Source organism: Pipistrellus kuhlii, unplaced genomic scaffold (assembly GCF_014108245.1).
Source record: "Pipistrellus kuhlii isolate mPipKuh1 unplaced genomic scaffold, mPipKuh1.p scaffold_m20_p_9, whole genome shotgun sequence".
NCBI classification, from domain to species: Eukaryota; Metazoa; Chordata; class Mammalia; order Chiroptera; family Vespertilionidae; genus Pipistrellus; species Pipistrellus kuhlii.
Genome location: NW_023425595.1, coordinates 13,274,192 through 13,288,943, shown reverse-complemented (window position 1 = coordinate 13,288,943; position 14,752 = coordinate 13,274,192). Strand labels below are relative to the sequence as shown.

The 14,752-nt window shown below is 39.7% G+C and overlaps 1 protein-coding gene across 2 annotated transcripts in view; it reads right to left on the bottom strand.

Moving 5' to 3' along the window:
- LOC118712760 overlaps positions 1–14,752 on the bottom strand; it is a 109,444-nt gene that overhangs the window by 63,882 nt on the left and 30,810 nt on the right. Inside the window, exons 1-2 of one of the 2 annotated variants that reach the window (XM_036426855.2) lie at positions 4,678–4,710; positions 1,602–1,847 (exon numbers count right to left, since the gene is read on the bottom strand). In XM_036426855.2, the coding sequence (XP_036282748.1) occupies positions 1,602–1,819 (218 nt within the window). In that variant the 5' untranslated portion in view covers positions 1,820–1,847; positions 4,678–4,710. Of the gene's footprint in view, positions 1–1,601; positions 1,848–4,677; positions 4,711–14,752 lie in introns of those variants that run through there. The other variant, XM_036426856.2, reaches the window with a different exon arrangement.

The window sequence follows — 14,752 nt, the reverse complement described above, 5'->3', positions numbered from 1 at the left end:
CCTGAATTGGAACTCTTTCCACGCGGGCCATGAAAGAGATTCTTATGTATGCCCAAAAGAATTTAAAAGATGTCCATACAAAAACTTGAACACAAATACCATTATTCATAATAGCCAAAAAATGAAAGTAATCCAAATATCCATCAACTGATGAATAAACAAATTGGTATACTCATATAATGCACTGTCATCCAGCCATAAAAAGAAACAAAATATTGACATATGTTATAATATGGATCAATCTTGAAAACATCATACTAAGTGAAAGAAGCCAGATATAGAAAACCACATATTGTATGATTATATTCATATGAAGCGTCCAGAATTGGTAAATCTATAGAGACAGAAGATATCGAGTCATGGTTGTCAGGAGATGGGAGGAAAGGGAACTTAAGAGTGATTGCTAATAAGAATGGATTTAGTTGCTTGTTTTTTTGCAGGGAGGAAGAGGTGTGTGATAGAAATGTTCTGGAATTAGTGGTGATGGTCGCACAATATTTTGAATATACTAAAAGCTACTGAACTGCACACTATATAATAGTTAAAACAGTAGACTTTATGTTATGTAAATTTTATCTACCTTTTTTTTAAGGGACCAATCTGAGAATGTGAGCTTAGTCCCACTAAGGATGCCTGGGAATCTGTGTAAAGTGATCACAGATATTCAAGAGGTGAGGATGCTGGGGTATTTATACACCAACTCCCATCAGTCAGTGACTGCAGGTTGCTTCCAGGAGGCATTAATTCCTTGCACTTTTGCCCTAACTGCCCAAGGAGCTCTGGTGAACAGAGATAGTCCTTAGGCAGACAAATGTTGGTGCTGACAGACGGCAGGCTAGTGTGCCCCAAAAGGGTATAGGCAGGAGATCCAGGCAGCGTACTGAAATTCTGCTACTCTCCCACTGAGCTGTCTTGGGATTAAATAAGAAAATCTGTGTAAAATGTTTCACAATGCTAGACCCAGAGAAAGCTCTTAGTAAATGTGAGCTATTTTTACAGAAGATTCAATAAGGCTAAATAATTTGATCAAAACTGCATAGCTAAAGCAAGATAAAGCGAGGATTTATGCAGATCTGTCTATACCGTGCAATCTCTCACATAGAGAATTAGACTAACCAAACTTGCAAACATACCTATAGGATGGCAATCATGTCTTGAGGACATTCGGCAACTATAACAAATGTCTTTATATCTGTACTCTCCCGGCCACCCCTTATGTGCCTTCAATGGGGACAGCAGCTGCTTGTCTCACAAAAAGGCCTTGAAGGCAGGTGTTTTGTCTGCTCAAGTTGCCCAGGGTCTGAATATTACCTGGCTTGTTGTATAGGTGATTATTTGAGATTCAACGCCTGCACATTTGCTGACAGTTTAGTCCAAAGGACCAAGACACATTACACCTGAGGCTGCAGGAGCAGCAGGATAACACTTGCCTCACTCACATGTCAGCCCTCCTGTTCTCCTCTGGAATAATATGACTTACAGCGACTCACTGAAAGAGGTGTGCTAGCAGAGGAAAATGGAAGGAATCTCTTCCCAAAATGCCCTGCTTGAACTCCCAGAGGGTTGACGTGAGGATGTGGGGCTGCAGAACCCAAGCCTACCTGATCAGGTAGTGGTTGATAATGGTGTCGAAGTAGCTGTAGTACACGACATTGTTCACGTGGCCATACTGGTCATTGTCCTGCCACCTCGTCTGGATAGGCAAGAAGTACCCATAGGCCTCCTGGTGACGATGACAGTCTTCAACCCGCTGGTTCTCTGATGATGTAGTCAAGGAACGGATATTCCTGGGAAGCATCCTCAAAACCCAAGAGGCCATAGCTGGTGATGGCTGCCTTGAAGGGTACCTTCAAGTAAAAGAGTAGCACAGGATAAAATGGTCTGCATAGATCTTTAGCTTCACAAAGGTGACTGCATTAAATTTTGACCACTGGTTTCTAAAGGAAATTAAAGTTTTTTCCCCTAAGAAATAAATCTTTCCTGAAAGTCCAGGTCCTTGTCACAAACCTATTTACTGTTTTTGTTATTGTAATTTATTTGAGAGAAAGGAAGGGGGAGAGAGAGAGAGAAATACATCGTCTTGTTGTTCCACTTGTTTATGGATTTATTGGTTGATTCTTGTATGTGCCCTGACTGGGGACCAAACCCACAACATTGGTGTACTGGGGCAGCACTCTAACTAATAAGCTACCTAGCCAGGACCAAACCTATTTACTTTTTAAAGGACTCCTTACTAAAAAGGCTTTGCACACACTAATGAAAACAAATGAAGCCTTTGTTTGAATTTGACTAGTGGAAATTTTTATGGAGGTCTTCTGTTTCGCAAAGTATTTTCAAAGAGTGTTCTGATTCTGACAAAATCTATAATACTACTAAGCACATAAAGATAGAGCTAAGGAGAACGAACGAAACAGAAATAAAAAGTTTGCTAGAAAACTTTATCAAATGGGCCTATTGACTGTAAGTTTCTTTGGGGCATTAATTTTCTTTCAGAACAAAAGTATTGCCCTATAGAATTTTAAAATATGCATGAACAAATGGGGAAAAGAAACAGCAACCCAACAATTCCAGCTGTTAACACTTCCATATGCATTATTTTAGCCTTATATTTATATATCTTTGTAAATATTCTTAAATTGGACCATACAACACAGTGGTTTTGTAACCTTTTGTGCTTAATAATAGATTATTGATATATTTAAATACTCTCCTACATCATTTGTAATGTTGAATTCCATTTTATTCCAATTTATCAAAGCACCACAATTTACAAAATCCTTTATTGCACACTAAGGATTATGATTCCAATTTTGTTGACTTGGATTGGAATTTTTGTAAATAAACCTTTACACAAACATGTGATTATTTTCTTAAAATAATTATTTAAAAGCAGAATTGCTGGGTCAATGGGCAAATAAACTGTTAAGGATTTTGATATAAACTAATGCCCTCCAGAAAGGTGGTACTTATTTTACCACCCCAGCAGTGGCCAATTTCCTTGTCCATTTTTAAATGCTCTGTCAATTTGACTGTGTTCTCTCATTTCCATATAAATTTAATGAAATGTGCTAAGTGGAAATATGTCTACTGCTACCACCTGTGATGGAATTACTAGTATTAGAACAACCCTTCTGTTTGCGAACTATAAAAGTGAGATAAAATGTAAAAGAAGAGCTCTGTGAAGGTGTGAGGAAATAACCACGATAGCGGGGACTTTATAGGCTGCACCCCTGGGGACAGGGTAACACACTGCAGTGAGCTTGCACTTGCTACTGTTGTTTCTCACCAGGGTATTTGCCAACTTACTATGTGGGGAATAAAGGCTGAAGAGATAACAGCAACCTAGCGCTTGCAGTGGTCTTGCTGTGTTGGAAGAGCTGACAAAAATTGAAAGGCCAACATCCTGGAGGAGAGTGAGCTGCAGAGAAGTGAGCCTTGTAGTGCAAATTTCCCCAAAGGCATTTGCTGACTCCTAAGCTGCAGGTGCTCCAATGAGACAGAGAGACCAGCAGAAAGCAACTGCTACAAGGCTACAAATCTAGGAAGAAAACAAGAGTCTCACTGTGCTGGGGACTGCCAAGGAGGAAAGTAAAGACCCCAGACTTTCAATTTCAACCCCAAAAGGGCCACTTCCTTAGAGTGAGAGCAAACCCTAAATGGACTAGCCCGTGGAAACCTAAAGCATCTCTGCAGGAAAGCAGCACCATCCAGAGACTCCACAACTTTTTAGACAGAAAGTCTAACATTCAGTCAAAAACCTCCAGGCCTATTAGGAAAGAAGAACAAATGACTAAAACCCAAAAGAAAAAACAATAGAATAGTCCCACAGACTCACACTGATTTTAAAATAACTATGATTAACAGGCATCAAAGATAAAGGGAGATTATGCATCCCAAATACATAAAGAACTCAAAAATGGAGGAAAGATTAAAAAAAACAATAAAAATTAAGCAAAGGTCACATACAATTCACAAATACAGATTTTTAAATGAATTTTAAACATATAAAAAGATGGACAATTTCAGGCATAATAAAAAAATGAAAATTATAACTATGCTGAGATACCTTTCCCCAATGATTAGATTTGGTAAAAATGACACAGCTTGACAACACAATCTCTTGACAAAAACACAAGGAAAAAGACGCTCATACATTGCTGGTGGGAGTGTCCGCCTTATGGGAGAAGAATTTAACAAAATCTAACAAAACCATAAGTGAGTCTACCTTTTGCCCACATCTAAAGTTACCTTGAAGATACACCTTCACTAGTACAAAAACACAAATGAACAAGGTACATCAGTGCTTGTAATTAAAAAACATTGGGGGAAAAAACATAAGACATTGGTTGAATAAACTATGATATATTCACACAATGGTATACTATGCAACTGTACATGAAAATGAAAGAATATGTGATATGGAAATCTTGGTTGTCAATCAAAAAAGCAAAGTGCAAAAGACTATATATAGTATGCTAATTTTTGTATAAGAAAAAAGGAGAAATAAGATAATATAAAGGTATTGATTTACATTTACAAAAAGCAATTCAGGAAAGTTGGACCAGAAATTAATGAGTAGATTGGGGGTGGGGGGTGGGGGGAGAGGAGTAACACTCCTCCGAATACAGCTTTTTGTGTAATTTTCGTTTTGGGAGCTTTGATGTTTTATATACTCACCCAAGATGATGATGATGATGATGATGATGATGACGACGACAAAGAAGAATAAGAATTTAAATTAAATTAGTTTTATTTACCCTCCATTTAAGATGGAGGGGAAAGACACCTAAAATGGAATACAAACAGAAACAAATGAGCCTAACTATATGTCAAATGAAAAACATAATTACACAGAAGAGAAAAAATAACTACTTTTGAGTACAGAGTTTTGACTATACACCCTCAAAGACAAAAATCTGAACACTGGTTAGTAGGTATGTTTTTTACAGTGACAAGATCTAAGCCTGGGCAAATGAGTAAGTACACTGAGTATATTTTAGCAAGATTTCTCACTTACAAAAAGGACTTGCCAACATAGGAAAGAGAAAGATCAGAATGAACCTTCAAATGTTAGGTAAGATTTGGGAGTCTGGTATGAATGCCTGGGTCAGGGATAGAGATAGAGACAGCCCTCTTTTTCTTTGCCCTTTAGAGCCCTATGGCATTCTAGCAGCAGGATAATTACATTTAGTGTCCAGATCTTATTTTCTAAATACCATTCTACACAAAATGGAGCCAGGGCTTTTTGAAGAAATGACTGATCCCAAGGCAGGAGCAGATAAATTAAAAGGTGACCCTGGAATATCTCATTGTGCCAGAAAGTAAGTAATGTTCAAGGAATGAGGGGCTAATCTGTGATAGCAATCAGAAGATGGTTACCGTGGCTAGGGACCATGATTGGGAATGGCACAAAGGAGGCTTCTGTGCTGGTGTTTACATAGGTATGTTACTTTGTAGAAATTAATCAAGCTTATTCTCTTATGAATGTATTATACTTCAATTAAATTTTTTCTCAAAAATGTGCTACATGGAGAGAAGTTATAGGATTATAAGTTAAATTTCTAATGTCTGGAGTTCTCTCTCTCTCTCTCTCTCTCTCTCTCTCTCTCTCTCTCTCTCTCTCTCTCTCTTTATTCAGGGAATTTATCTCTTGTACACTCACCCTAATACAAATTCATAAAACTTGAAGAAGTCAAGACTCTTCTTTATCCACATAAGGCCCTGTTATATTGGTTGCTTTCTGGATATGTGCATATGTATATAGCCCCAAACAGACACTGATGAAGACAGACTTAACTCCCACATAGTGGAAGCACAAGTACTGACTTAGAATCCTTGCTGACCTGAAAATAACCTGCCATCTAAATAACATTTAAAGGAGAAAGTTCTTAAACTTGTACATTTTTGCATTGTTTTCCCTAAGGAATCAACCTTCATCATCTGTACCTTTTGGTGACACAAGGCTAATATTCATCCATTTGAACACACACAAAAATCTCAAAACAGAAGAAACCTCTGCGTGAGTGATATTGAGTATCAGGTGGCATTTTGACTGATCACTATGAGAAAGTCGAGGGAAGTAATTTTTAAAAAATAATTTTAAAGAACCGCATTAAATAGCAAAGCTCACTGGCATAATCCAAAGAAAACACATGTTGACACCTGCTTCATGCTCAGATTTTACAAATAATATTAAGAGCTTTCCTAATCCTTTGGAATGAGCTCTGACTCCACAAAGAAAATAACCACTTTCCTGAAGCCTAAGTGCGTGGGGAGGAAGATCCTGCCATGCAAATAAATTCTCAGGAAGCTGTGAAGAAAGATATTAGCTATTTTGCTCAATTTATTCCAAGCCGAAATATAATAATACATTATAAATCTGTTTTGATTTTACTTAATCTAATGAAAAAATGTTCATCTTTTTGATAAGTGCTCATTAGCCATTTTTTCCTGACATAAACAGACAAGAAAGATGTTCTCCTGCTACATTTAAAATGCAACTCAGCTAATTACAGTGCAATGACTCAAAGAACAAAATCAATGCACTAAAGTTTCTCACTTGAATTGTCTTTAGAGTTGAATTTAAAAAAATCTAACAAAAAAAATTTAAAGGGCCCTGGCAGTGTGTTTTACCCTTAGGTTGCATAATGTTTAAGTAAACAAAGGCCACATTTTAAGTATGTGATAAAAATTTTAAATTTTCTCAGGTCAATTGCTCTCTAAAAATGGTTGCTGAATTTACCAACAAAAATCTCAAAATAGCCAAAACCGGTTTGGCTCAGTGGATAGAGCATCAGCCTGCGGACTGAAGGATCCCGGGTTCAATGTACTTTGGTTGCGGGTACATCCCCAGTAGCAAGTGTGCAAGAGGCAGCTGATGGATGATTCTCTCATTGATGTTTCTAACTCTCTATCCCTCTCTCTTTCTCTCTACAAAAAATCAATAAAATATATATTTTTAAAAATCTCAAAATAGAAGAAAGCCCTTTCTTGGAAGGGGTGATAAATTTGCATAAGCACTTCACCCTATTTAACCTGTCCTTTGTGAGACCAAAAGCTGCAAGGAGATAATATTTGGTCAGCGTTGGAGCCAGAATAGGACCAGGGAATAGCAAGAAGTTAAGAGAACTATATAGGAATCAAATTTACTTACAGGCCAAACTTATGCCCAGGACTTTTAGGAATATCAGATAATCTTGGGCTTTTTGAATCACAGAGTATTGATCTACTGAAACATTACACTGAATGAGTATAACAAAATTAGTGCCATTTCCCAAAGTACTTGGTTTGTGCTCCAAGAAGAATTTTGACTAATATAATTCCTTGGGTGTCTCAAGTCTGGCCACATGACTCAAAGGATCACTTCACTGATTTTTAAAATTGTGTTTTATTATGAAATGTATTTACCTGAAACTAGAAACATTACAATGATTATAGATCTATGACAAATAAATTATGTGTGTTGTACCCAGTTATTATGTGCCAGTTCCCATGCCAAGCCCGTTGCATACATCATGCCATTTAATTTTTATGGCATATCAATTCTCATTTTAAAGATGAAGAAATTGATGCTAGGAGATGTTAAGTAATTACCCCCAACAACGAACCTTTGTGATGTTTTGCCTGGGAGTTTGGGTACAATACACATAATTGGGTGCCACGGAATTTTAGTAATCAGTTTATGTGTACCATGAGATGAAAAAGGTTGAAAATCGCTGGTATAAGAAGTACGTTTCTAACATCCAAAACATTTAAAATTCACAAAATACTAACGTGTGGACAAGGGGGTTGAAAACATTTTGCTAAGAATGAAACCCTAAGATTTATACATAATTATACAATGTGGGGGTACGCTGCCTGTTGTTACAAGTTGACAAGCAGCACAAATCCACACACTCACCCTAAAGTCCCCCCTCCAGCACGGATTATCACTGGGTGGGAGATGGGCTGGATGTCTTACAAATTCACTTCCGACTATATGACTCTGAATTCGAATTAAAATCTACTGTAGAATATGAACAAAAGAATCATGCTAGCCATCAGAAGGCCCTCCTCTCCTGTCAGCTCAACCTCAGAAGACTAGATTATAAGAACCGAAGGCAGTGACCTAAAGCATTGCAAAGATAAGGGATTCCAGAACGGAAAAGACTCAGTTGGCCAGAGGCCACAACCTAGAGGGTTGTTACCCTCAGCTCCTAGAAGCCAAGTGCAAATCAAACCAATAATCAATCAATATTCTTCCATCCAGGATTATAAAAAGCTCCAGACATGGTCCGGAAATAAGACTGAGACATGGGAAATGGGGCTGTGTGATCAGTAAGGATGACAATGACCATGAACTTTCCTTTTCATCTTAGGAGCTGGGCTGCCGGGCCTGGGTTTCTTCATTCTGAGACATTGTTCTTCAGTCCCTTTTCTAGACAGTGAGGGACATATTGTGAATAGCCACAGCAGTTAATTCTGAAGACGGCCACTATACAATGCTGGTGATGGTATTCACAATTCCTTGTTCCTTTTACCAGTTATTCAGTCCAGGAGCCCCTGGACTGAATAGTTTTCAAGTTTGCACTGGAATTCTTGGAAGAAAAAAGTACACCAAAGCCAAATAAATGAACACCTCTGAAAAATACCTCTTCTTCTCAAGTACTTTAAAATGCATTGTTATTTATAAAGCTACTCTCTGTTTCCCTACAGATGAGTGTAAACTTCATCCCCAGTCAAAAGCTTTTGTATGCGTTTCATCCCAAATTGCCAGGCTGCCTACAAAATTTGCAATGAAGCAATTAGAAGCCGCAGAGTAAACAAAATGTGTCCTGTAGAATGGCAGGCTCAGAAAACAGATCAGAAATATTCACACTGTCTGTCAGGCTGTTTTCCTTGCTTTTTTTCTCTGTGTTTTTCATGTATACTAACGTGTGGACAAGGGGGTTGAAAACATTTTGCTAAGAATGAAACCCTAAGATTTATACATAATTTTTAAGCTTATCCTTGGGAAAGAAGCCACAATCTGTTTTCAGACAAGTGTAAAACACTTGCAATTCCCTTTGAAAAACAACGTCCAATCTTCCCTTAAATTGAGATGCCAGAGCAACTAGATTGTGATTTAAATCAGAGAACAAAATTAGTCCAGGTACACCGGAGTGGAAGGAGAGACAGTGCAGGCGCTGGTAAATGGCCTATGAATTCAAATTGTCGAATCTTCCTCCCCTCCCCCTCCCCCAGCCAATTTTGACTTCCAACAAATTAGAGGAATAAATTGGCAGTTCACCTATGATTCACCAGTAAACAAACATTTTTCACCAGCTACTTCGTGACTATCTTTTGAGCTGAGCCTTTTCAAATTTCATAAAGGACTGGGTTATAACAATAACTCTCAGAGTTCAAAATAATCGTTGGCAGGGTTCTAATGAAAAAAACAAAAATGTCCACCGAATTCGAGGGTGGGGAACCTTTTTTTTTTTTTAATAAATATGGGTTAGTTTATTTTTTAATATATTTTATTGATTTTTCACAGAGAGGAAGAGAGAGGGATAGTTAGAAACATCGATGAGAGAGAATCATCGATCAGCTGCCTCTTGCACACCCCCTACTGGGGATGTACCCACAACCAAGGTACATGCCCTTGACCGGAATCGAACCTGGGACCTTTCAGTCCAAAGGCCGACGCTCTATCCACTGAGCCAAACCGGTCCCGGCAAGGGAGTGGGGAACCTTTTTTCTGCCAAGGGCCATTTGGATATTTATAGCATCCTTTGCAGGCCCTACAAAATTGTCAACTTAAAAATTAGCCTGCTATATTTGATCAAACATTTAATTAACTCCCCCCCGAATGCCTTGGCAGGGCCAGACCAATGCTATCTCAGGCCTTAGACAGCACGCAGGCCAGACATTCCCCACTCCTGACAGAGTTCCAACAATTTGCCATAGTAACACAGAACTTCATATTATTAATGCTGGTGGGGCCTAAGGGAGAGATTGAATCTCAGTGAGGAGCAATCTGACAAAGGCAGCTAAAATTCTGCAACTCTGAACAAACCAAAGCAATTCAGGTTTCAAGTTGGGTTCAAAAAAGCATAAATACGAACCAACATCAAAGATGGACTTGGCCAAACATCTACAGTTGTAGCAGAAATGAACTGACTGTCCTGGTTGGATAGAGGCTCTACTGGCTAAGATTTTGTTGTGCTCTGGGAAAATGGACCCATTTGTTGGTCCTTCTGACAAAGTTGGATTAAGGATTTTACCTCTATATTCACATAAAACTCAGTACACCTGGGCATAATCATAATTCAACTCTTCTCCTTGAATTCTATAACCAGAGAAGATCTCTGCCGACAGAACTGGGGGGTTGGGAGGGGATCGTTCTGATTGGAGGAGTTTCTATTCCACAGAGATGTCTTTATCTCAGCTAATATACTAGTATCCCACTGGCAGGTTGGCTGAAACCAAACAAGGCAAGGGCACTTCAGGACTCAGCCCACGATGACATCTATTTAGTCCAAAACTTTGCCATCAAAAGAGCACACACTCTGCCTAGCAGGGTTTGTGCAGCTTCCCCTCCCTGCCCCCCCCCCCCACTACCTCCCACCCACCTTCATCCACTCCTCTCCTGTGAAAGGCATTGATCCCAGGCGAGGGGACATACATAGCCAAAGATGGGAGAACCTTCTACAAAATAATTTTTGCAAAGGTTCAGGTAGGGAAAAGGGTGTGTGTGGAGGGATGATTTTCCACCAAATCTCACATCCTAGCATTAAATTCTGTCCAAGTGGGCTTTTGTCCAAAATTGGTCCAAATGCTGGGAAGTAATAATCACCTGAAACCAAAGTGGTCCTTTTTTACAGAAAGATTTCAAATTCACCATCTTTTTTTATGGGAGAGGTGGGTCAGGAGGTGGGAAAGTGATTTTTTAAAAAGACACAGCCGATCACAAATGTGCTGATCTAACTTTGATATGACATTTCATCCCAGATGGCAAGTGAAGGAGAAACTAGAATTTAAGGCACCCAGATACTTGACAACAGAATATGAAGGCATTAGGGAGGAGGGAAAAACAAGCCAAACAAGAATCCTTAAACTGCATTATTTCAAAGGTATATAGATCTAAAAGCAATCTAAGATACAATTTTAAGAATAGTAAGCATCTGAACCTCAGAAAAATATGAACTTCCTAATGCAGAGAAGGGAGATACTGACTATATCTGAATCTGCTCAGAGACTTTATTCCAGGGCATGAGGCTGAGTTGCTGCAATGTACACAAGTGGGGTGCAAAGTCAATGGGATTACATTTTCCTAATTATTTTCTGCTTGAGCTTTACAGCACACACACAAAATGAGATCAGCCGGGACTTGTCTCTCTAACAAATCACTCAGATTTAAACATTGCTCAAATAAACAAAGGGGGGGGGGGGTTGGGGAGAGAGGCACAAGGCTGGGAAAAGGCAGAGAAGAGCTTCTTCAATCACAGTTGCAAGGAACAAAAACCTGGAGGGGAAAAGAGTTGTTGGACCGCCACCAAATCTCCCCCACTGGAGACAAGAGCCCATCTGCTGAGCTCGGCAACTTCGCTTTAACTACCATTCAGCTCGCATCTCTGCAGAGATCTGTCTGCAGAGCTGGCAGATGGACCCCTGCTTCCCCGAGTCGCTGTGTTATTTGTTTAATAAATTTAATTAATATCCATACTGCATTGGATTGCTCCCAGAAAAGGAGCCCAAGTGCTCCCTTTCCCCAATAGCTACATGATGAGTGATTTCCCAGCAAAGAGCAGATAACGGTACCCCGGGGCCCCTGAAAAAATTAAAGTACCATGTGCTTACATTACTTTGCATGTGTTAATTTTCTGCAGTACACTAATATGCTCTGGACGGGTGTGTTAACTTTATGGGAATATGCAGTTCTATAAAACTTTCTGATCAGTTATATTTGTTGGAATGTTTTTAAAGGAATCTAATTGAGCCATGTTTTTTTGTTGTTGTTTTTTAACCCTCACCCGAGGATATTTTCCTACTGGTTTTTAGAGAGAGTAGAAGAGAAAGTGAAAGAGAGAAATACCGATGTGAGAGAGAAACACACTGATTGGTTGCCCCCTGCATGCGCCCGACCAGGGCCCAAGGAGGAGCCTACAATGGAGGTATGTGCCCGGGTTATGAATGGTAAGGAGGCTCCCTTTGGCAAACAGCTAGCTCCATAACTGGCGGTTGTTAACAAATTGAAAAACCTCCTTGATCATACTGAACTTGAATTATTTCCTAAGCTGAAATGGTTGCAAACATGGGAAACAGAAAGGGTCTTAGACAAAAATCAAGGCCGTAACATGCTCCCTCTTCATTAAGTGGAGTGCCATGCTGTTTGGTGATGGAGTCCCTGCGATCAGCAAGTATGAATTAAAACAGTGTTTCCCTCACCCTGCTATTCAATGCCAACCTCTCCTCTTTGTCTGTATAGTTCATCTGAACCTTGATTGCCCACAGTGTGTTGCAAGAAAGAATAGTCCTTAGAGAATATAAAAATCTAGAGAACATTATGTCAAAGAAGGTTAAAGGGGGGCTGCTATCGTGACATAGCCTCCCCACAACCCATCTCCCATCCCACTCCTTCCTCTTACAACTGAATGGAATTCAGCATGGTTCCTATAACCACTTCCCAGGAGCAGCTCTGTGCTGATAAAAAATACAAAGGCTACTTGCCAGAGTTTCACCTGCACCTTTCCTAGCCAGGCATTGGGACAAACAAAAAAGGGGCCTGTTATGGAGCTGTACCTCAGCACCTGCTCCAAGGCTGCCAGTGTTGCAGCCAGTGTTGCTGCCACCAGGACAGCCACCAGCAGCCTGGCTGAAGACAGCCAGCAGTGTGGAGATGTGGAAGAGAGAAGGGAAAGACAAGAGAAATATCTTTCCAGGCATCAGAGCAGCTCACTACTGGATCTGCCTCTTGGGGTCAAGCTGCCTGGGATCCAGGGAGCAATACTTTACACTAACGTACAGTTAAGTGGAAGGCTTTTTTGTCCTCCTTATGGATTTAACCCAATTATTCCTTATTTTTGACTTTTAGGAAATCAATGTAATAGTCTCCGTGATCTACAATTCAGAGCATACCATTTACGCAAAGATATCCTGAGGAGATTAAACAACAATGGCTACTTCACCAGTAATAATGAAGTCGCATGGACCTGGATAGAATTGAATAAGTACGGGTTATATCTTAGCACTTTAAAATTAGACTTGGAAATAAATTGTGAAAGAAAACAAACAAAAATTTGCTTGCAAAATAATAAGCTACAAGAAAGCAATAAACTACCTGGACTTTCTGAGGTTGCACCGTTCCAAAATTGGTTGTTATCTGGAAGACACCCACATTTTTAAGGACCAGGAGCGATTAGTGAGGCTCAGATATTTGGATACGATAAGGAGGGAATTAGAACAACATGAGCTCACAAAAAGAGCAGCACGTACTCTGGATGGACAGAGAAGAAATACGACAGCGGGAACCCACAAGAAAAAAACTTAATCTTCACAGAAAAATGGAAGAGGAATGGAAGACAAAAAAGATGTTACTTCTGACAAAGATTGGAAAAAAATGTAAAAAGAGAAGCTAGGATAGAGGAACAATGGCAAAGGAGCAGAGAAGAGAGTGACAAGAAGACACAAGCCCTTTTAGAGAAAAATAAAATAAAAGCTTATTTGGGGGGGAGGGGGGAAGGCAAAAAAAAAAAAAAGAGAAGAGATGGTAGCACTTTCCCCTGAACCTCATTGTAAAGCATTGCTTAGAAATGTATGAGTCATGGTAAAAAAAAAAAAAAAAAAAAAAAAAAAAGGTAAAGCCTTTCTCCTCTAAACTATATAGATAAAAGCATTTATTGTCAACCTTAGGAAATAAAAGTCAAATCAGTCTTCCTGCAAGCCAGTGAATCAGTTCCATAACCTCCCACATGATTCTTCTTGAATACTGTGCAAAAAGAACTGGCACAGCTTTTGCCAAAGGAGCTGAAAAACATCCCACTGTGTTTCTGCAATTCACTGATGAGTTTATGAGAGTTAATAATTTCCTTGTCAACAGAAAGATCCAATTTAACTCTCTTCCAGTTCGGTTTTGTGTTTAAGTGATACCTTGCAGTTTAAATAAGAAGCCTTAATCAGGTAATGAAACAAGCCAACCCTGGCATCTTGCTATACAGTGAACGAAGGGGGCTGTCACAAATCCAGCCCCACTGTGTTCCAAACCACCTCGGACCTCTGCGTGGGGACTCAGCCCACAGTCAAGGGATTAGCAGGCCTCTTACCCCATCAGGCTGAGCAAAAAACGGAAAGGGAGAGGATGAAGGGTTCAAGCCTACCATTTCTCCCATGCCTTTCTCCAGTGTGTTCATTTTTTTCCTCTCAAGAAAGCAAAGAAGCTTTTAAAATAGTTTCATCATAGTGGCTCACGGGAACTCAAGAGAACGTAAGAGTCCATGGTTGTCTTTAACACGGATAAATAAATACCACAAGCTACAACGAGGTGAGCACCTGTTTTTCACTAACAGGCTAACGGCCCACTTCAATCCGACCATCAGCTCCCCTTCCTCCAACGCCAGGCCAGAGCTGGTAGGTGCGCACTGATCTGACCAGACACGGAGTCCATAAGGTGACTTGTCACACACCTAGAACCTTTCTAAAGCCAAAGCGGTATAAAGAAGCATACCTTGCTACTGGGGCCCCCTAGAATAAATCCAGATAAAGCACAGATGCTCAAAGACACAAGGCAAAGCTA